The sequence below is a fragment of the Vipera ursinii genome (genome assembly GCF_947247035.1).
Source record: "Vipera ursinii genome assembly, chromosome: 1".
Lineage (NCBI taxonomy): Eukaryota > Metazoa > Chordata > Lepidosauria > Squamata > Viperidae > Vipera > Vipera ursinii.
Genome location: NC_139512.1, coordinates 294,439,808 through 294,463,457, shown reverse-complemented (window position 1 = coordinate 294,463,457; position 23,650 = coordinate 294,439,808). Strand labels below are relative to the sequence as shown.

The following is a 23,650-nucleotide window of genomic DNA, read 5'->3' as shown; positions in this document are numbered from 1 at the left end:
TGTGTGTGTGTGTGTGTGTGTATTATAATTGGACTCTGAACTATTTCCTAGATCTTGGTGTTCAAGATAAGGAGAACAGGTTGAAGAAGGCAGGCACAGAGAGCACAATTCTATCTCTTATCCACACCTGAGGAGTGCTTGAGCAGTCAACATCAGCACAAAAGTGTTGCCAGCGTACACCCAAATGCATCCTGATGCTAGAGAAGAGCTGTCTTCCCCCCCTTTCCTGTGTATTAAGAAGACAGCAAATACTTAAACATTGCCTAGAATTCCTGGTCAAAATAACGTGATGGCAATCCCTGTGTCTCCGGGCTTGAAGGGCAAGCCTCGGAAGAGAATGCAACACTCAACCTGGGAAGCCAAGGCAATCTTCTCCATTCTCAAGTAAGTAAGTTGCCTTGCTCCTGAGCCTGGGTTAAGCTGTCTTTCCGATGTAAATGATGAACCCCCATTCTCTTGGGGCTGCGATGTGGGCGCCCAGGAGGCGGCTTATTCTTGCCATCCTTGCTCTGCTCAGAAACCCCATCGTGGCTGTTCATTCTACTTTCCTGGAGTAGCAGTTCCTGTTCTTCAGCGGGGCTCCCAGATGTGTAGTCTATGTAATCTTTGGACTTCTCTGGTGAAGAAGTGACCAGCTCTGCTGTCCCCTCGGTACCACACCCTTGCAGCAGTTTGCAGCTTTCGTCCTGGGAGAAATCTGTGCTGTAGTCAGAAGAGAAGTGGTTCCGGCGACTCTGAAACTCTGTGCTGTCGATGTCCACACTTGAGTCTCTGCTTACAGTCCAGCTGTAGCTCTGCACTGATTCTTCACCATCCGAGTAGGCGGAAGCGACCCGGCCTAACTCTTGCATGGAGCGACTGAAACGTTTCTGGAGCTCCTGTGCCGTGTCACGGCTAAACGCGGTACGGTTTACTAGCACCTGCTCTGTGGTAGGAGGAGCCTTATCCACAAACATCCGCTGCCAGTTAGCTAGTAAATCTTCCTCCGAGCTGGCGGAGCTGGCAAACGTGCTGGGAACCTGTGGGGGGCTGCTGAAGGGGCTGCTTTGAGAAGATCCAGGAACCTGGCTCAACTTGGGGGAAGGTTGGTAGGAGCAGCTGGAAGCAGAGCGTTGACCTGAGGCTGGGCTGCTGGGAAGGGGCCGCTGCCTGTCACAGTTCTCATCCTCCCCCTGCACTAAGCTCAAAGAAATAGCTTGGCGGGTCGCATAAGTACAATTAGGCAGTGGGCTGTTCTTTGGAATCCGCACCTTGTCCTCTGAAAACTCAATTACTTTGCGGCCTGGATACACGGGGTGGGGTGGGGTAGGGGTAGGGTATGGGCTTAGTTTCTCAAAAGTAGGCACCTCCTTCGGCAGGTTCTCCTGGCAGTTCTGTGATCTGCAGCTCCCATTTTGCTCTCTCGATCCTTCTTTCCCTTTGCTTTCTGTTTGCCCCGAACTCGCACAAGTTTCAGGAAGAGGGCCACTCATATCTACATGCACAAAAACGTCTTCAGCCATAGAGCAACTTCCACTACTGGATTTGGCTGAGTTCAGCACCAGTGATTCTGGCTTCTCCAACACTCTAGCAATGACTGAGGTGGGTACAGCATCGGATGGAGCCAAGGTGTGCAGTTCCTCCTGGCCAGGGCCTAGAGAATCCTGAGTGTTTTGCAGGTGCTTGTTGACCATATCTTGCAGCTCAGATGGAAGCTAATAAGAAAGAGAAGGTTTGCATTAAGATAACTTATTAGCAAACAGGGTAATTGGGGTGGACAAATACACAGAGGTGTATGCCAGTCCAATCTAAACCGCTTTTTCTAACTAAATGTAACTGAAGAGCTTTTCAAATATGCAACATCTACATTCAAAATACTTCTATTTCTCTCCCAGAATCAAGGGTAAAATATAATTTTTCCATGACGGATAAGCAATACGCATTTAGAAGAAACATTTGTAATAACTTGCACTCCTTGCTCGTATTAGGCCAACACAGTACTGCTGATCGATTTGGGGGGAGGGGAGCTCACTGCCACACTGAACTGAATGACCAGTTTCATCCCTACCCTTGTTATAAGCTACGTCTGCCAGCTTGCCTTGGCAAGCTGCCCTAGAATTAGTTCAACCGATTTTGGGAAATGGAACCACCTTTGCAATCCCTGTCAAGCAAATTATAAGCGAGGAGTATATCATTTTCATCAGCTTTCATCCGTGCAGTCACACAAATAGATTCTGCACAGAACATCCTAGGGCTGAGCTTTTAGCAGAACATGGTCCTTCCCTGCTCTCTTAAGATGTTCTTCCTGCAGGACTCGGCTTTTGTTCATTTCCCAATGAATGCTGCAGAAACTCCTGTAAACCATGAAAAGCAGAATGGCGGAACATGAAAGTCAGCATCCACGGCAGACATAAAACAGGGTGAATGCAGAGGTGGCCACTTGAGATGACCACCAGTCACAGGTAAAGCATCTCCTTCTTCGTAGTCTTTGTCCCTGACCAAATGCCCTAGTGATGGGCCGGATGTGTTTGGATTGCAAAGACAAGCATTGTGCTAACCCTGATATCAGTAGAAATGTGTAAACACTGATAGCTGAAAACATGTACCAGGCCTGCAAATATAAATGATTTTAAAATCACCCTTTTAAAAGCAACAGCCAACTCTGTATCCTAAAGGGATGCCCACAAGACATACTATATCGGGCGAGTAGCTTGGTAGTCTATAACAGGGCTTTTCAACTTGTTCACCCATTGTACCACTTTTAGGATATGGCAACATCCGAGTACCACCAGTCGCCTAGCAAGGTGTCAAAAACTTGATGACAAAAAAAGGACTGTCTGAAGTTACAATGGCACTGAAAAAAGTGTCCCCCAAACCCCAACTGAGCAAGACACCTGCCTGCCCACCCGGTGGCGCTCTTCCTCCTGTCCGAGGTTTCTATTGTTGTGAATATTTCTGTTGAGGATTGGCAGCGGGGTGGGAGTGGGAGTGTTTAGTTTTTATTTCCCCACCTCTGCTGGGTGGTTGCAGCAGGTTTTGGTCACTTCACATGACCCTGGGACACTGTGACCGTTATAGATATGAATCAGTTGCCAAGCATCTGAATGTAAATCACAAGACCCTGGAGATGCTGCAACATTCCAGCTGATCGGCACTTCTTCTGGGCTCAGCAGAAGCTCCGGGATCAGTGCCGAGCCCCCAGCTGGAGCCTGGCGCTGATTCTGGCACTTCCACTGAGCCCTGACAGCCCCAAAGAAACTCTGACCCTGGCGCTTCCGCTGAGCCCTGACAGCCCTGCAGGTCCAGCCATCTCTTGCTCAGGGTTGTGCGGTGCTGCCACCGGTTCAGCTCATTCCCCTCCCCCGCTACCACTTTTCTAGTATGGTCGCGTATCACCTGCCAGGTGCCAATGTACCACAGGTGGTACCCGTACCACTGGTTGAAAAGCCCTGGTCTATAATTGAAATAATCCATTTTTAAAAAATGTTGAAAACAGCACATGAAATCTCTGAATATTAAAGCAAGAGTGTGATGACTTTCACCAAGGCACCGTCTCAGTACACAGAAGCCCCTACACAGCAATTTCCTTATGCAGCTGAAAGGAACCTCAGGCTTCAAAGAGGCATTAAGAAAAAAAAAGTACTGCATTTACTTTACCAAGTAAATACTGTGCTTAGGAAAATTAATATGCAAAAAGAATACCCAAGAAAAATCATTCAGCCTAAATCTCCAAGCCAGGCCATTTGAGCATAAGCTCTCGAGCACAGGAATGAGCCAAATGCTCACTTCTACAATATTTTAGAAAATATTCCGTTCAAGTGTAAGACCTACCTGTGTGGTACATAAAAAATTCAAAGAAGCACAATAACATCACAAGAAAGAACAGCATCTTGGATATCAATAGGAATTAATAGCATCTTGGTCTAGTCTCCATTAGCTTGAACTGAAAGCATCTCTTTTTAACCAAAATAATATGAAATTCTTCAGGTGGGGTGGGAGGCTAGAAGGCCAGCAGCAACTGACTCTAGACATCAGAGTTTAGACAGGTTAGATGAAAAAAACTTTTCAATAAAAAAAAAGAAAAAGAAAAATTCATGCAGGCGTGTTATTAGAATATTGAAATGGGAAAAAGCAAGTATTTAAAAATAGTTTTAACATATCGATGTGTTGTAGCTTGTACATATAATTGTAGAGGGGGCTGATTTTAATTATGAAATAATATAGTGTAACTGAAGATGAACTCTTCTCCCTTCCAGTAAAAAAGGGTATTGATTTTCATATCTATCAATATTTTTTAAAATTATGCAAACATCATCTATTAATGTTGCTCCTATTTTAAAAAGCTGCAATTAATATAAACTAAGCATAAATGTTTCAACTATATTTGCTATTAAATCTTGGTCCAAATTTATCTGCTGAGCCAAGTGATATGTCAGTTCCAAAAGACTTTTAACATCTACCTTGAGGATAATTCTAGAGCCGCACTATTAAGATATGTAAGTAAGAAACCCTTCTCAGTGATGGTATCAATACTTTGTTGGAAATACTGTCAGTATACAGTTAGTTCTTTTTATGCATCTGTTTTGCTCATTGTATATACCTTTCTGCTTAAGATTGCTGTTACTTTAACTCATAGATGGTTTTGAGTTGAAAACAGATTTGAAAAGAGTAATAAACCACATCTTTTTTTTTTTACAAAAGCTATTAGGACCTCTAATTGACCACGATTGTATTTGTATGCCATTTTGCAAGCCTGAAAATATATTAATCATAATAAAATATGATTTTATTATATACTCATCATGATAGTAAAAGCAGTAGCAAGAACATACTGAACAGATTTGTGATGTTTACAAAATCTGGAAATCTCCTGGATATTTAAACTTCCTAGTCCAACTAGCTTCCTTATTTTCTCTCCTGTTACTCAGTGGTCTCCTCACCTTAGTTAGTTAAAAGCCCCTGTAGTAAACAGATTCTTGTACTGGATTATTAATTCTCTTTTAACAACTCATTGTGCTGAGGACTCATATAGAAATGATTAGCTGAAACAAAAAGAGGAAAGTTAGGATTAAGCAGGAGGACTGCAACTCTATAAACGCTTTGCAGGAACCTGAATTCAAAGCCAATGAGGCAATGAGAATGAGTGACAACATGTACAAGATGACTGACATTAACTGTTTGTTGTCCCCTTTAGGAGATAGAAATTCCAAAAAAAATAAGGTCATGCAGTTCATCCCAGACCATTAAAGTGATTCAGCAGTCCTCAAACTCCTCCAGGTTTTTACTCACATCAGCAAATTTGTGGTTCCGAAAATGAGATTTGTTGCACTTCAGGAGCTGCACTGCTAAGTTACAGTCTAGCCGATACCGCTCCTGTCAAGACAACACATTATGATTAAAGAGACATAGCTTGAAATGGTGCACAACACTGCGATGTCCCAGACAAAAATACAACAGTGCTTCGTAACAATGAAAACAAAATAATTGAGAACTTGCAACACGTCTAGGGCAGCCCAGAATCTGCAGATGAAGACGAAGGGAAGAACCAATCTTGAACATATCAATTCCTCTCACAAATCCCAAAGAACATTTTAAACAAATAAAAATGCATTAAAATGTACAGCTACTATCTTCTACTATCCGTTCTAGCTTCTAGCCCATTCTCCATTGTGACTGATTAAAACTTGTGCAATTTGACAAGTTCATTCACAAACTAGAATATTTATTTTTAAAACAGGCTTTACAACTACTGTGAGTAACTTTATAGCTTTACAAACAGAAGTCAGTAAATAAGGCCCAAGAAAGGGCCTAGAGCAGGGGTGTCAAACTCAATTTCATTGAGGGCCGCATCAGCATTGCGGTTGCCCTCAAGGGGCCGGGTGGGTATGGCCAGGGTGGGCGTGGCCTACTGGGTGGGCATGGCTAGAGTGCGTATGGCCTACTGGGTGGGCGTGGCCAGCTCGACATCATTCGCATCAAGGGTGCCTATGGGGGCCTAGGCAGGAATGGGACAGATCTGAGGGTCTCTAGAAGGAGGATCTCTGGGCCAGGGCCAAGGCAGTGGGGGCCATTCGCTCACTGTTTCCAGAATGGCTTCACAGGCCACATGAAACCACTTTGCGGGCCGGATCCGGCCCCAAGGCCTTGTGTTTGACATGTCTGGCCTAGAGACAGGACCACATAAAAGTCATATGTAGGTCAAACTGATACATCAGTGTACAAAGCCAATAGAAAAAATAAAATAAGGCTGCTCTAAACGAAACACAAATTAAGCATCCCAATTATCACAATCCCTCTTCTTGAAAAAGTTCAGCACCAGTATGTTTCTCAGATAAGAACTGGCTGTTACACACTGCCAAGGCTTTTCTTAGAAGGGTTGTTACTGATCTTCAGCAGGCTGTCATGTGCTGCTCTTCACAGAACGTTAAACACTAATACACTTGAGAAAGGATAAGCCTATTAATTATTTCCCAATTTCTTACACAAGATCAATGTGCTGAAAAAAAGACTGCTTACATTAAGCTCTTCCAGTTTATTGATAGTTGTTTTGGCATCCAGAAGCTTATTAGTGAGCTCCACAATTTCCCAATCAAGAGTTTTCCGATCCATTTCAGCTTTTTTAATCTAGAGAACAGCAACATACAGGTGATGAGTCACATTAGTCAACAATTGGCTATCTTCATCCTTGCCCTCTTCTCTTCCACACCCTACCCCACTCTACAAATCCAACTCCTTTTCTTCCTTTAACAAAGGAGAAGAGGCTTAAATAACCCATGTAATCCCTTTTTGTGTGTCCTAGAAAGCATCCGTTACTTAGGAGAGCAAGCTATATTTTAGTGTTTCTTAGCTTCTTCATACCTGTTTGCAATCACACCGTGCAAACGTGAAGAATGCTCAGGAGTTGGCAAACCTGAGCTTCTGCTGTGCTCCAATTCATATAATTTCTAGCTAGCATGATCTATTGTCAGGCATTATAAGAATTGAAATCCAAGAACATCTTGGAAAGTGAGCAAGGTCAGATTTTGTCATTTTAGTTTGAATAGACGCATTTGAGCAGGAGAGAAATTATGCTTGGGGAAACTATGAAAAGCTGTTTGTGTGCATTCATCTAAAAAAACAGTAATAGGAGCACATGAAATATCCAGAGCAAGTGTACTTATTATATCTTCTTCTCAGATTTTCTGCAACTCTATACATACTATGGTTTTCTGCAACAATTAATCATCTAATTGCAGGGCAGAGGAATAGTAACTTATTTGGCTTTGTCTGAAACTCACTATTACACATGGCCTTTAATTTCACAATACTCATTAATTAACAAAAATCTCAATTTGCATTCAATAAAAGAGGATCATTTAAGTCTAGACATGGTGGGAGAATGGTACAGGAAAATCTTGTTAATAAGCAGATATTATACTCTTTAAAACAGATCAAATCAATACCTAGGGCTTATCGTTAGAAAGAAAAAGTTCTTGCATCGAGAGATTTGAAATTCTAGTTTCCTACACTTACCTAGCAATGCAGGCTAGTACAAATATTCTTTATAATAAAAGTGATGTGGTCTATCAAAATAAAATCCATCTTGGCATGAATTCAAATAAAAGTACATAGTTTTGAGCAAGGTGCATAAAGTGCAATGAATAACAATGATTGAGGATTTATTTTTTTAAATTTATTTCTATTCCATCTTTATTATTTTTATAAATAACTCAAGGTGGCAAGCATAATACCTAAAAATTGTCTTCCTCCCATTTTCCCCACAACAATCACCCTGTGAGCTAGACTGAGCGGAAAGAATGTGACTAGCCCAAAGTCATGCAAGCTGGCTTTCATGCCTAAGGCGGGACTAGAACTCACAGTATCCTGGTTTCTAGCCTGGTGCCTTAATCACTAGACAAAACTGGGTAGCTTTTTTTTAAAACAACAACAACAACAACAGGTAATTCTGTAATCTGAGGGGCAAAAAGTAATGTTTATATGCATGCCATATTGATAAAGAATAGACTTAAACTGATCTGTGCATCCTAGCCCTCAACTATTTCTTGAGTCTTCAAGACTGACCTTTTATCCCAAGTTCTTCTAAATAAGATACTTTGCTAAAGTAGCAAAACATAAGCCTCTTAATTATGTGTCACATCATTACATATTAAATTCTGCTATGAAATCTTCAATAGACGTTTGCAACTCACTTTCAAACCCTACAAAAGTACCTTACCTTTTCCACAGAAAACCAGCCCAGTACCACAGGGATCCCCAGCCCCTGGGCCGTGGACCAGCACTGAGCCACGGCATGCCAGAAACTGGGTCACTCAAGTAAGTGACCATCCATGAATACATGGGATGCAGGCAGCATGCAAAATCACGCTCCTCAGGTACGCGAAAAAATCTTTCTCTACAGAATTGGTCCCTGGTGCTCAAAAGTTTGGGGGCCACTGCAGTACCACACAGGTCTAGTGTGCCTCATTCAGTCTAATAGGGTTTGCTTTCAAATAAGTGTACAACAGCTTTTAAATACTAAGTATAGGCTCTTTCAATGGTTGAACAACCTTCTAACTGCTGAGACCCACCCTTTGGAGCAAAATGAAGGCAGTGGGCGGGCTGATGGTGCAAGTGATTGGGGTCGAGATCTGGCTTGAGTTTGAGGAATGAATGTTGAGATCTGTCAACTACTTTAGGCCTACTTTACCGCTCACACTATATGATGTGTTTCCTGCCTCAGTGGCAAGCCCACCCAGCAAAGCACTCATCATAAAGGAATATGGTCAGGATGGGAGTCAGGGACCAGGAAAATATACAACTGAAAGTTGTCCACTTGTGCTTTCCATGAAAATTGACTCTCAGAGTATTCATTTTGCATTTAAAGTAATACTTTATTGTTCTAAAGCCCACTCAGAAATGCAGAATTCCCATAGCCCTGCAGAAATATATATACTGGTGTGTGGGTGTGTGGGTGTATTGTCCCCATTCCATTCTGTCTTGTGAAGCATGAGTGTTGATACTGGATTAAAATGATAATGATTTAATAATGCTTTTGTACTAGAATGAGAAATCCTTAGTTTTGGTTATGGTGATTGAAGTTTCTGAGAACAATACTACCCAACTCCTAGTTCTGCAATGATAAGAAAAAGTACTATATCTCGTGTCAGCTTGTAGATTACTTTTTTTTTTGGAAGACAAATGGCACCCCCCCCCCTAAACTATGACATCCCATTAAATAGGATGGAGCAAGTCATGCTAGGAAAACATCAGCTATTTTATTCAAACCCAAGTTTGTTGGCTGATTCAGATTCTGGATGCCATCAAAGACAGTGCAAGTGGGGCTGAGTAATGCATGGACAACAATGAAACTGGAAAGGCTGAAACATGTGAAGAGGAAAAGAATAACACACAAACGAAAAGACGCAACTGCAAAAATCCAGTTTTGACTGAGAGAGGCCTGAGAGGTGAGCACACCCAGCATGTGCCAGCAGCAGCGTAGGAAGGAAAGAAACAGAGAGAGAGAGAGAGAGAGAGAGAGAGAGAGAGAGAGAGGAGAGAAAAAAAGCCATGAGTGTTATGAATGCACACAATATACAAATGTTGGCTCCACTCTTTTGACACCCCACAATTCATAACAAAGCCATCCCACCCAGATTCTGCAATAAGCAGCACATAATGACTCCAAAACTCTTTTAAAAAGCTGCAAGACAAACTACAAATAGCTGTGTTACAGGAGAACCCAAAATACAAAACACAAGACTTGGAAGCAATGCCCGTTTTCATCAAATCTAGACTGAAATTCTACTCCGAATCTTGATTCACTGCATTTTGATATTACCGTACAATACTAGTACCCTTTAGGATCTTTAAAACAGTTAGACCTGCCCATTCTACTCGTTACATACAATCACTTACCAGGGCATGCAGCTTCTCCTCCAAATCCTGATTTGTTCTTTGTGAAGCTGTGTAACTATTTTGCAATCTGAGATATAAAAGAGCACTCATGTTACTGAATAGGCCCACCAGATATGATACAATGGACTGTGGCATGGTATTGTGTTTACAGCATGCCTTAAACTTTGCCACGCTTAGGTATTTCATCTCCTTCTGCATTAATCGGCAGATAGCTTGAGAAAGGAGGTACAAAATTGAAGGGAGGGTGTATGAATTGGGTGGGTGGAAGAGAACAAGCTTGATAAGAGAAGATGGTCAAAAGTCATACTACGATAAAGCTTTCAGAGAAAACTCCCAATTCTGTATGGTAGAATACAGTTATCTGTTTCTCTCTTCATCACCTCATCTTCTCCCCATCTGTGAAGATGCTATATTAGTAACTCCACATTTGTCTCCATTGCCCCAATTTCTAAGCTGGTGATCCATTACTTACCTGTGTTTTCTAAGAACTGGATTCTCAGCTTGGTTTAAACTACTGTATACAGGCCTAATAAATATTGATAGGCAATGAGAAAGGACCCCTTTCCCCCTTATAAGACATCACTTATGTCAACCACTTTCCTAGGCGTAACAAAACTCTAGATGAGTGTTTCTCAACAATGGCAGCTTGAAGAGGTGTGGACTTCAACTCCTAGAATTCTGGCAGGGGAATTCTAGGAGTTGGAAGTTCACACATCTCCAAGTTGCCAACGTTAGGATACGGTGATCTAGACAGATGCAAATAAAATGTCATATATCCCAACAGGTATTACTGATTTCAAGATTCAATGCCAAATGAGACAATATAGCCATCACCTTGGGGAGTCATGGGGAGACATTTTGATTGGGCGCATGTCTTTCACAATATAAGCTCATTTCCTTCTCTGTTTCTGGCTCCGTATGGCTGTCTTCAAGGTATTAAAAAGTCTGACCAAAAGTCTGACAATATAGCTCTGTAAATCTATGGGTCTTACATAACACTAAGCTATCCAATAGCAAGCCAAAATGCTAAAGGGAAAAAAAATCCAGCTTTATAAGTGGTGTCTGCATGCCTCAGGACATACATTTCATATAGAACTATTTCCCTGTACATAATGATCTAAAGAGAATATAGAAGTCTTTGGCCTTCCAGATGTTGTTAAACAACTACTATGAAGAACAGTAGCCAGGAGCTGTTAAAGAGTTGTAGCTGAACTACAACTGGAAAAGCCAAAGGTTCCCCTGACTTCATTTGCAGTATTTCTACAAATGGCAGTGTGTTAAAATATGTTGCAGAATGAGCTAAGCACTACCTGATGTTCTAAAAGTCACATACCTACGGAATTTGTCTTTAAATTTTTCTAGTTCTTCTCGATTTTGGCCCAATTCCATCTCTAGATAGTCTTGCCCAGACTCCAACTCCCTCTCCATTGCTTCCATTTTGTTGGTGACATAGGCCAAACGTCGACGTAGCTCCTCATTGTCACGCTGCAACAACCTAAGGTACAAAAATCAGCAACTTATTTCCAATTAAACTGCAGGAAGCTTCGCTGCCAATATATCAATGTGCATCTGTGCGAAGTTCAATTGCATTTCTGGAATCTGGAAAGTTGAAACAAGATAAACACACAAAACGTAGCTTCAATTATCACCTAATTTAGAACAAATAAGCTATATAAACTGAAAATTTGCTTAGAACTGACTAATTATATCCCACACCCAAGACACCCAAACCATCGTCATTTCTACAAAATATCCACAAGTCCTGCGGATAGAAAACTGATAGCTTCAAGTTCAAATTTTCCTGCACAGGATGCTCAAAACCAAAGGGGGAAAATCCATCATTTGGTAAGCCAGGAAAAAAATCACAGAATCATGGAAGTGGAAGGTCCAATGATCATCTTCTCCAACCGTCTGCAAAATGCATGAAAAGCAATTAAATTAATTACCCTCAAGAAGCCGCATCCTCTTAAAAATCTAACCAGTGACAGAAAACCCACAATCTCCATAGGAAAAATATTCCACTGTTTGTCAGATCTTACTATCAAAAGTTGATGCTTATATTTAAGCAAGTTTCAAGAGGCTGAAACCTGTAACCATTATTTTTGGTTCCCATTTTTATGACAATGGAAAATATCACCTGATTATCTTCTCTGTAGCACCTTTTAATATCTCCCTTCAGTCTTTTTTCTTTCTGATTGAACATCCAAAATTCCTTCAGTCTGTACTCTAGTCTCTATAACCGTGGTGGCGAACCTATGGCATGGGTGCCAAAGGTGGCACGCAGAGCCCTCTCTGTGGGCACCCGCGCCATCACTCCAGTCCTAGGCCTTCAGCTGGGTTTTATAAAACCTTTTCGCTTTAGGCCTCCGCCGCCGTGTGCAAGGGAAAAAAAAGGTTCAATCAATCAATTTCAACTTCTTGCGAGAAAAAAAAGATCTCGCAAAGTTGGAATTGGATTTTTAGTCCCACCCAGTCTGCCGTTACCACGGCAGCCATGCCCACTGTTACCACAGCAGCCATGCCCACCCAAAGGGCCACGCCTACCCAGCACCCGATGCTACATAAGTGGGGTTTGGGTTGCAGTTTGGGCACTCGGTCTCTAAAAGGTTCGCCATCACTGCTCTATGACATCTTTGTCACTCTCCTCTGAACCTGTTCTAAATTATGAATAACTTTCTGGAAATGTGGTCCCAGAATCATACATGCTACTGCAGATGTGGATTCACCAGTGTGTAGTAGAGGGGAATAAGGGCTTCATGCATCTTTGATATAATGCTCTTCCAACAACTATCTCACACTAACTTATGTTAGCTTGTTGAAAAAGAATACACACATTCTCCTTTATAGTGCTTTCAAGCCAGCAACACTCATCTTTTAGGCATATGATGCATTTTTCCTCCCTAAATATAATAACTTACATTTTTCCCTTTCAAAGAACAACTTGCTTCTTTTCAGTCCAGCCTTCTAATTTGTTCAAATTATACTGCAATCTTAATTCTGTCACCCAGGATTTTAGCCAGATCTTCCAATTTTGTGTCCTCCACAAATTTAGTAAGCAGCCTATCAATCTCATTATCCAGACTTCTAATAAAAATGCAGAATAATACCTGACTGCAAGATAGATTTCAGTAATTACTGCTTTGTAACCTGATGTAGAACCATTCATGCTGATTGCCTGAGCACAGATGGCCATCTGGTAGACCACTCTTACTGCAGTGCTACCCAAATTATACTTTAATACTTGTCACAGAGAATGCCACGTGGAATCTTGTCAAAAAGGCTTGCTGGAATCGAGGCAGGCTATATCCACAGCATGGACCGCTAAAATAATTGACTTGCAAAGGAGATGAGGTCTGTTTTACATGACCTAGTTTTATAAAAAGGTTGGCTTAGCAATTGCAGTATTGTCTTTAAAATAATACTATATTGGTATGTCTGTGATGGTTAAAGATGTGTGTGTGTGAGAGAGAGAGGGGGGAGGGGGAGAGAGAGAGAGAGAGAGAGAGAGAGAGAGAGAGAGAGAGAGAGAGAGAGAGAGAATTCCTAAAATGTTACTTGTAAAATACAGAAGTATATGGTTTGCAGTAATTGCTTTCCTAGTCAGATTTTTGTGACTGGTTCTATTCGCCACAGGAGCTCTTTGGGTAAACTGACTCAGCCTTCCATTCTTCAGAGGTTGGTAAAATGAGGAGCCATATTATTGGGGGCAACATGCTGACTCTGTAAATAGCTTAGAGAGGGCTGTAAAGCACTACGGGGTGATATATAAGGCTAAGCACTATTGCTATTGGTATTTGGGTAGTGCTGAAGATAGTTTTTCAAAATAACTAGTATGTTATCAGACCAGAAAGTAAGATGAACAAAATTGGGGATAAAATTGGGATCAAAAACAGTATGCAAGATCAGGTCAATCTAATGCACAGAATGAAGAATCCCACGGTAGCAAGCCCTTCTGGGCACCAATATGAGCAAATGTGAGCAACTTGCTTTGGGCAGGGAAGGAAAATTCCATGCTCGATCATTTCTCTACTATTCTGCAGACAGGGAGTTTAATTCAAAAAAGGAGGCCACCCACCTATGCAAGCAGCTCCTTCTTACTTTACAGCTTTTAGATTAAGCACATCAGCCAGATGGGGCTAGATAGCTCAGGTATCCTCCACTGGAAGTTGAAACTCACTCAATAATTTATGTGTTTCCAGGGAAAACAAATAATGTTGCAGGGAGGAAAATCACCATCCCATTTTTACCTTGACTTCAATGTTCGTATTAAGAAAACTATCCATTTCTAGGTCATCAAATAAATTTCTAGATGAAGATGTTGCAGTATTCACATATTGGCTTTGGAAATACTGATGCATAAGGGTTATGTTGCCACATCCATACATTTACATCCATGTAGACATCCTCTCAAGGATTCAATAATTCTGTTAGTGTAGTTCATCATAGGCTTATCATCTGCAAATATTTTACCCACTGAATTTTCCAAAAACAACATAAAATAATATTCGCCTGGTGCGCCTGGTGCGCCAGTTGTGGCCCTATCTAGACCGGGATGACTTATGCACGGTCACTCACGCGCTCGTGACCTCTCGTCTAGACTACTGCAACACGCTCTACATGGGGCTGCCCTTGAGGACCACTCGGAGGCTCCAACTGGTACAGAATGCAGCCGCGAGAGTTGTGTTGGGAGTCTCCCTATACTCCCATGTCACACCTCTGCTCCGTGAGCTGCATTGGTTGCCAGTTGTCTTCCGGGTGAGATTCAAGGTACTAGTAATGGTATTTAAGGCCCTACATGGCATGGGTCCGGAGTACCTTAGGGAACACCTGCTGCCGGCATCAACTTCCCTTTGCCCTGTGCGTTCCCACAGAGAGGGCCTCCTCAGGGTGCCACCGATCAGAGAATGTCGATTGGTGGCCCCCAGGGGGAGGTCCTTCTCTGTGGGCGCCCCGGAGCTATGGAATCGGTTACCGGATGAGCTCCGGATGGCGCCCGATCTTCGCTCCTTCCGTCGCGATCTAAAGACATTCTTATTTGAACAAGCCGGCCTGGCCTGATGGGCGGGGTTTTTTATTGTTATTTTAATATTTGTACGTACTGTTTTTAGTGGGCATATATTTAATCCTTTTTAACTTTTGTAACTCTGTATTTTTTATGCTTGCCCTGTTCACCGCCCTGAGTCCTTCGGGAGAAGGGCGGTATATAAATAAAATAATAATAATAATAATAATAATAATAATAATAATAATAATAATAATAATAATTATTATTATTATTATTTTCAAGCCACATAAATAGATGATCAAACTAAGAATGGATATTGTTCTTAAACTAGCCTGTTACAGCAGCAGTAAGACAAAGATAACACTGGAGTTTTCACTTAATACTTCTACAGCTGGGTTTCTGTGAAGAGCAGCTTTGGCTGTTTAAGCTCATGTCAGCCGTTATCAGCTCTGCAACAATCTCTTTTGCCAGACTTAGTTCTTTTTTAAGCATATTAAAAAGTTAACAGAGGAAAACACTATTCCGCAACATCAGCAAACAAGCACAGATAATATAACCTGAAACAGAAGAACTACAAACAACTATGGAATTAAAAAAAAAGGGCCAGGATACTTACTTTATCCTTTCTGCATCTGTCAAGGGCTCCTACAAAATAAATAAATAAAAGGAAACAGAATCAAGGTTTAATTAAAAATATGAACTAGTTACCAGAATATCAAACTAAACCATGCAAATGCTAAATGGGAAAAATAAAAGCCAGTTTGGTGTAGTGGTTGAAGGTATCAAGTCTTGAAGCCAGGAGACTCTGCATTCTATGCCTGCCTTAGGCAAGAACTCAGCTGGGCCAATCACTCTCTTTAGCCCCAGGAAGCAGACAATGGCAAACTACGTCTGAAATCTTGCCAAGAAAACTGCAGGGATTTGTGCAAGCAGGCGCCAGAGGACAAGACCAATCTGAAAACCAGATTTCTGGTGAAGCCACAATTATTTTTGAGAAACTGCTTACATTAGGCCACAACCGGGGTTATGAAAAGAGGACAGTTTGAATTAAGAACACAAAGTATTCTGAACAGTTCTCTCAATCACAAGGGTTATTATACAAATAGTATTTAGGAATTGTTTTATGGCAAACATATTCTTTCAGTCAAAACACATTTGTTTGTTCCCTTCTACACCACAAGCTATTCTACATTCAACGTATCACTATGTTGTTTTAGAAAGTTAGCAAAATGCTATGTTTTGCCATAAATCAGTCTACGTTACTCCAGCAGCCCTATCAATAAAAAAATGAGATAAATGATATTGCCATCAAAGATCTAGAACATTCTTTACCAACTCCATTTTACAGAAAGGGTAGTCTTCACAACAAACTAAGATATTTTAGGCCAGCAGAAATGAAACCATCTAAATTCATTCTCTGTTATGGTTTGATAGGAATTTGAATCCAGATTTCTCAATTGGTCAAATGTCATAACTTAGTATTTCTATTTAATTTTACTTCATAATTATCTTTCCAGATTTGGAAAGCTCTGAATCAGAAACCCTCAACGGTCCTAACTTTTAACTATCATGGTTTCCAATTGCTCCTTTTGTCTATGGAGATTCTCAGTCATCCAGGTAATCGTCGTCCAAAAGGTGCTTTTTCAAAAGGCAAATGGACTTCCTTTGTAAACTTACTTACTTTCAAGTGAGTTAATTTCAGTAGATGCATTTAGTCTTTTAAGCTACCATTTTGCAATCTTGCAATCAGATAACAAACTACAGCATCAGGATTTATTGTGTTACTATTCAAATTAATGCAAAAGAGGTGTCCTAAACAGACCATGGCAATAAAGGTATGAAAAAAATGCCTTGGAAAAAAACAAACCAAAGCAATCTAAATTCGAACGTAAAGGGATATAAATTAAGTGAATGGCTGGAAAGTTCCCATTTAAGCAAATGGGCTGAGTTTCCTTATTGCATAATTATCTCTTTCCACAGAGATAGGGCTAAAAAGTTTGATATTAAATCCTCAACTGAGGAATGAGGGAGAAGCCCCCTTCTGATGCTTATTGCTATAACAAAGTATGTGTTTAAGTGCAAAACTGGTTACTTATCCCCTCTTTCTAAGCACCTACATTGTTGATAGCTAAGCTGAAAGAAAGAGAAATTCTAAGTGGTATACCCATTCATCCGGTTGAGCTCCGGATGGCGCCCGACCTGCGCTCCTTCCGGCGCGATCTAAAGACGTATCTCTTCGAACAAGCTGGCCTGGCCGGATGGGATGGGGTTGGGTTTTTATTACTTTTAATGTGTTTTAACCTATTGTAAGAGTTGTGGGCATTTTGTTTAATCTCTTTTAATTTTTGTATTTTGTCTTTTAACATGTATGCCCTGTTCACCGCCCTGAGTCCTTCGGGAGAAGGGCGGTATAAAAATAAAATAAAATAAAATAAAATAAAATAAAATAATAAAATAAAATAAAATAAAATAAAATAAAATAAAATAAAATAAAATAAAATAAAATAAAATAAAATAAAATAAAATAAAATAATAAAATAAAATAAAATAATAAAATAAAATAAATAAATAAATAAATAAATAAATAAATAAATTCTCCTGTTTCCAACACAAGTGAGGAGAGCTCTTTTTCTCCTCCAGGTAAACTCACTACAAACTGGCACGTGGCCAGGTGGATTGCAAGTACATAGCAAGTATCCATTTTGGTCCTGCCTTGTATCCCTCCCTCCCACCTGCTAAGATATTTTCCATGAGGGGAGATGCTGTTGCTTAAAAGTTACTGTTGACAAACTCAATTCCACCAGGCACTGCAACTGATATTGACACAAATCCACCACCTGTTTCTCCACAGACCGAAGCTTCTCTCTGCTGTCCTTCCTCACTAGAGCAAGCTTTCTCCTTTGTCTAGGTGTCCTGTCCATCTCCTCTGGAGGCTTCCTAGGGCAGAATACGATTTCAAGGCCCTCTCGCCTCCATTCGTCTCTTCTCTTAAGTAGACAAGGGCTTTTCTTAGTGATCTGCTTAGTGCTCTCAAGCAGGCTTTCCTTCTGCCCTTTTTGTGTGGAACATTTAGAAACTGTGAGAGACTTCTGGATTCTTTCTTCTCCACTATCTTCACCCCAAGAATGCAAATAGACAGGACTCAATACTCTGTGGGTGATCTCATCCAGGAACTTTGAGAACTGGAGCTTCTCCTGTCTTTTTTTGTCTTTTTGTCGGCCAGACTCTGAAGAGCTAATATTGTGGCATTCTGATGCATGCCTATCATGCCTCTTGAGGCAAGGTTGAGGGTCATTATACTGTTGTGATTGGTGGCTTTGGGTCAGGGTTTCTACTGAGTTGAATATTCCCAAGTTTTGAGGCTGCACATTCAGCATCTTTGTCTGCTTCAAGATGCCTTTGAGAGGTAGGTGAGTGGTTGGAATATGGAATTTCCTTGGTGCCAATACCTCAGCAGGTTCTTTGAACATAAGAGAACGTTGTAAACATCTACTTTTCAAGGAGCAGATTGGCTGTTGGCCTTCATCCCCAGAAGCCATTAACATCTCCACACTCTGGCTCATGAACTTACTGAGCCACCTTTGGCTAGGATACTGAGAGTACTTCATCCTCTGTTTCTCTACTTTCCAGCTGGGAAGTACGGCAGAAGATAAATTCCAAATCTTCATGTTTAGTTCTGCTTGGCATCCTGCTACTTTCTTGTCACTACTTGACTCCAAAGACGAGGAAGGAAAGTTAACATTGCAAACCTCACCATACCCATCCACCTGCTGTTTAAGGTTATCTGTCCTGATACAGCTGAACCCCTTCTGCAGATACACCAGATCCTTAACAGCCTTGATTTCAGTTACCTGATTCTGCTTTGCCAAAATGACACCATCATATTCATCACACAGTATGGGCAGCTCATGATGAATCTCACGATGTTGTGGTGGAGCCTTACGGTAAGGCTTCTTGGAAGGTACTGTGCTTGTCATTGTCCTTCTTGCTTGATTTTCACCACAGGTCACCTGCCAACAGCAGAAATGATAAAAAAAAGTCATAGATGCCCCCGAAAGCCAGGTGGATTGCAGGTTTTCATGAGATATTCAAAAATCTGCTGACTCACAATAGCCATATAATCCAAGAACAGAGGAAAGAAGCAGACCAGAGTATGGGAATAGTAACTGCATTATAAAGAAAGAGCAGAAGAAAAAACACAGTGGTGTCAGTCCAGCTAGTGAGAGCAAAAGCAGGTTCATCCTCTCTCTGCGTGTGATGTATACACACACACACACACACACACACACACACACACACACGGCATGTGTCCAGATTATATATACCATTCAAGAACAAACCTTGGAGCAAAATATTGATTGGACTCTTTAGGAAAGGCCAAAAACGTTACAGGCAACAGTGACAAACTAGACAGGAGCTTATTGATCTAATGCTGTCAGAGCCAACAATGACAACAGAGAATAAGCTGCAGATATTAAGTATAAAACAAGCTGGAATAATTGTGTGCTTGAATCAATTAAAGGCAAATTATTTTTGAATGAGAGAAGGACACATAGAGCCCAAAGAAACATCCACTGTTAATTCTTCCTCAAAAGCCAAGGACAAAGCCAAAAACAGATCCTAAATGGAAAAGGCAGGCAGTTCTAAATCAGAATTTGGTTATTAATACAATAGATATCAGAGTAATGACCAAGAAGTATAATAAAATTAGCTCTGCATCCATACAATGGACTAAAAATAAGTACTATCGTATAGCAAACATGTAAATTGCAGAAAGCATACATCAGGATAGGCTTCACTTATACAGAAGTACAGTTCATCTACAAATAATAAATCAGGCCCCCCATTCCTTCCCCAAAACCCCTTTGGAAACCAGGCAGGCTGGCTTCAAGCCAGTATGGCCATGATAATCTTCCCAGAGTATTCAAGGGTGTAGTAGCAGCAATAATAACAACAACAACAATTGGAAGGGATCTTGGAGGTCTTCTAGTCCAACCCCCTGCTCAGGCAGGAAACCCTATACCATTTCAGACAAATGGCTGGCCAGTCTCTTCTTAAAAACTTCCAGTGTTGGAGCATTCACCACCTCTGGAGGCAGGTTGTTCCACTGGTTAATTGTTCTGTCAGGAAGTTTCTCCTTAGTTCTAGGTTGCTTCTCTCTTTGGCTAGATTCTATCCATTGCTTCTTGTCCTGCCTTCGGGTGCTCTGAATAATAACTTGACTCCCTCTTCTTTGTGGCAGCCCCTGAGATATTGGAACACTGCTATCATGTCCCCCCTCGTCCTTCTCTTCATTAAACTAGACATATCCAATTCCAGCAACCGTTCCTTATATGTTTTAGCCTCCAGTCCCCTAATCATCTTTGTTGCTCTTCTCTGCACTCTTTCTAGAGTCTCAACATCTTTTTTATATCGTGGTGGCCCAAACTGGATGCAGTATTCCAACTGTGGCCTTACCAAGGCATTGTAAAGTGGTATTAATACTTCATGTGATCTTAATTCTATCCTTCTGTTAATACAGCCTAACACTTGTGTTCGCTTTTTTGGCAGCTGCAGCACACTGCTGGCTCATATTTAAGTGATTGTCCACTAGGACTCCAAGATCCCTCTCATAGTTACTACTATTGAGCAAGGTACTCCCTATACTATACCTGTACATTTGGTTTTTCTTGCCTAAGTGTAGAACCTTACTTTTTTCACCAGCAAATTTCATTTTGTTAGATAGCGCCCAGTGTTCAAGTCTGTCCAGATCCTCCTGTAACTTAAGCCTATGTTCTGAAGTGTTGGCTATCTCTATCATCTCTATCTCTATCTACAATATATCTATCTATATTACACTTAAAGGGTACATAGGATGTTATTCTGTATACTATCATCCAGAAGCAATACAGAATTGTTTACTGATAACAACTGCAAGCAGAACTCACTTATTTCAGTTCATACTAAGATAGAAATTAATAGCATAAATATGATTAATAAGATTGACATACCTATCTTGCAAAATAAACGCAAAGCATTGTAAGAAAGTGACAAGGAATGCTCATAGCAAAGATCAGTTAGGTCAGAAGAGGCTGAAAAAAAAGAAATATAGTAAATCAGACAACACTTTGCAGAAAGGAGCTTATCTCCTTTGCAAACAAGCAGTTTCTTGTCTATTTCCTCCTGTACAAGGAATTTATGTCCTTGAGCCAACAATGCAATAAGATCTAGTACTCATGAGGGCTTTGCAATCCTCAAGAACTGGCATGTTGCAATGTTTGGTTAAAGCAGACCAAGAGGTAAAAAAGGATATAGGAAGGAACACAAAATCTCCAAAAAAAAAAAATTCACAGTGTAGCATCCCAACTCTTCCAAATTAAATAGAAATGTGAATGAAGCCATATTATTGTTTCTGTCCCTGTTTCAATTTAAATTTCATATAATTAAAATAGTTATAAATTCACTCTTTAAAGTATAATTGAAAAAAACATGTCTTATACCTATCATTTTTCTAAAACCTAGCAAGGACTTCCATTATGAGAGTCACAAAAGCGATGACTCTTGATATCTGAAGTCTGTCTTGAGAAAGCCTTTCTCTATGTCAATATTTCGCATAGTAGGAAGGATCCTGGTTTAGTAATAAGACTAATACTTTTAGTCTATGATGCACTCACCAGTTAAAAGGATCAGCTGCCATGATAGGAAATATAGTACTGGAATAGCTGAAATTTAATATAGACAATACTGGAGACAAGAGGGCTCCGAGTTAGCTGAACAAATTCTGTGATCTAGTATAATGTAGCTTCTTTGGTTCATCTCCCTCATATTAGGAACAACATGAAGCCTCCTTGAAGAAATAACTGAAATGGAATCTTATGTAGAGAGGTGTAATCCTCAGGCTATATGAGACATATAGGCAATGCTCACAGCTAGGTAATGGATATACTGAAATACCTACCAATCTGGGTTCTGATTTGAAGTCTGAAAAAGGCACTCAATCCAAGGATCTAAGAGTTGGGGGGGGGGAGACAACCAGCTTATCCTGAATACCTCCTCTACATCAAATGTTTCAGCTTGAAGAACCTGCACTTCTGTCATTTTAAAGCACTCCCAACACTGAAGTAACAGAACACCCTCTGATCTAAAGTACTTTACTCATGACTGGAAATATTCTATGATCCAAATAAGACTCTAAGGGTTCCTTCATTTTGCAAAGTTTAATGTTTGCTACAACTGGAAGATAAGGAAATATCTTACAAAATTAAGTTGTGATTGAGACCAAACTATATCCAGTCATAAATATGACCGGAGTGGAAAATAAGCCTTTACATCAACAAAAAGAGAAAGGAAAATTATATTCTGAGATGCCTAAGTAAAGATTTCATTTTCAAAATTTGGGGGGGGGATTTGGGGGGGTATTATACAGTGTGCTAGTGTTCAAGCATTTTATTGCATAAAATATGGATCAAGTTTTAAAGGCTGGTCTCCCATCAAAGACCACCTGTGATGCCATTTCTTATTTTAAAAAAAAGAACATTGAGGTTCTGAAGTACAATCTTGCCATCTTCCTTGCTGTGTATCCAAAAGCCTAGAAAGCAATCTGCACAAATAACAGCTAAGAACTGCCATACTTTGTATTATAAAAAACATTATTTATCAATAACATTTGCTCCAAACTTAAATATAGTTCATTTGCAAATGACACTGAAAAGACTAACTAGCTCCAAAATTAATGGAACAGGAAGTCAGCAAGGCTTGAACTACCCTAGAAAGCTGCTGAAACAAGTCTTATAGATGCCCTGCTATTGGCCTTGCCCCAACACGTTTCTTGGCCCCTTTCCTTACTACAGTGTTTTCCTTGGGTCTCAATGAGTACAGAATAAACAATCTCACAATAGCACAGCTGGGGAAAAAGCAGCTCAAAAAAGGACTTGCTATATTTTGCAATTCCATACAAGCAAAGAAAAACTTTCTCAATTATCTTTTTTTAATGAAACAAGATATCTATCTTAGGTATGAGGAGGAAAGCAGGTATAAGAGCTATCCTGGTTAATTCCTTATCTAAATCTCAGTTTATATCTGCCAGGATTTTCTATACTTCATGGTGTGAGTAGCCCTCGAGATTAATAGACTATAAATAATTCCTAACTGTTTATTAACACATCTTAGAGCACATTGTCAAAAGCCATTTTATGATGATTATTATTAACTCCTTGATCTATTACGGAAATGTCTGGAAACAAAGCAAATGCAAGTGGTAGAAAAGGCCAAGCAAAAGCCAATGTGTTAAAGTTTATTATCAAACCTTTGCTACAAGAGATGATTACCATTACCATTATATTATTTATCACCATTATATCTACCTACACTGTGCAGTGGAGTATCTTCTAATAGCTGGTGGATTTCCCAGCCTATCTATCATAGGGAAACAAGTTAGTTTCCACTGAAGTTTCTTTAATATATACAAAACAGGTTGATAGTAGGGCTAGTTGTATGGATTTTATTGTACAAATAACAAAGATTGGTCAATCAATGCATTTGGCATGGTATTTGGTTTCTCTTTTAACTTTAACTTTAATGCAATGATTTTAATCCTACTTAAAGAACTTATTATTATTATTATTATTATTATTATTATTATTATTATTTATTGCATTTATATACCGCCCTTTCCCTGAGGACTCAGGGCGGTTTACAGGGAATTAAAAATCAACCATACAAAAGTTAAAAAACCAATTTAAAAAAGATTAAACCAACCCTGTACAATTAAAAACCCCAATTAAAATAAATTTC

The 23,650-nt window shown here is 40.2% G+C and overlaps 1 protein-coding gene across 3 annotated transcripts in view; it reads right to left on the bottom strand.

The window, feature by feature from the left end:
* Positions 1-23,650, bottom strand: part of TJAP1 (tight junction associated protein 1) — a 62,554-nt gene continuing 38,904 nt past the window's right edge. For all 3 annotated transcript variants that reach the window (XM_083357432.1, XM_083357433.1, XM_083357431.1), the window contains 7 exons: positions 18,730-18,888; positions 15,495-15,523; positions 11,207-11,368; positions 9,874-9,940; positions 6,496-6,603; positions 5,269-5,352; positions 1-1,694 (listed from right to left, as the gene is read on the bottom strand). In XM_083357432.1, coding sequence (XP_083213558.1) covers positions 381-1,694; positions 5,269-5,352; positions 6,496-6,603; positions 9,874-9,940; positions 11,207-11,368; positions 15,495-15,523; positions 18,730-18,855 — 1,890 coding nt within the window. In that variant the 5' untranslated portion in view covers positions 18,856-18,888 and the 3' untranslated portion in view covers positions 1-380. The remainder of the gene's footprint in view (positions 1,695-5,268; positions 5,353-6,495; positions 6,604-9,873; positions 9,941-11,206; positions 11,369-15,494; positions 15,524-18,729; positions 18,889-23,650) is intronic.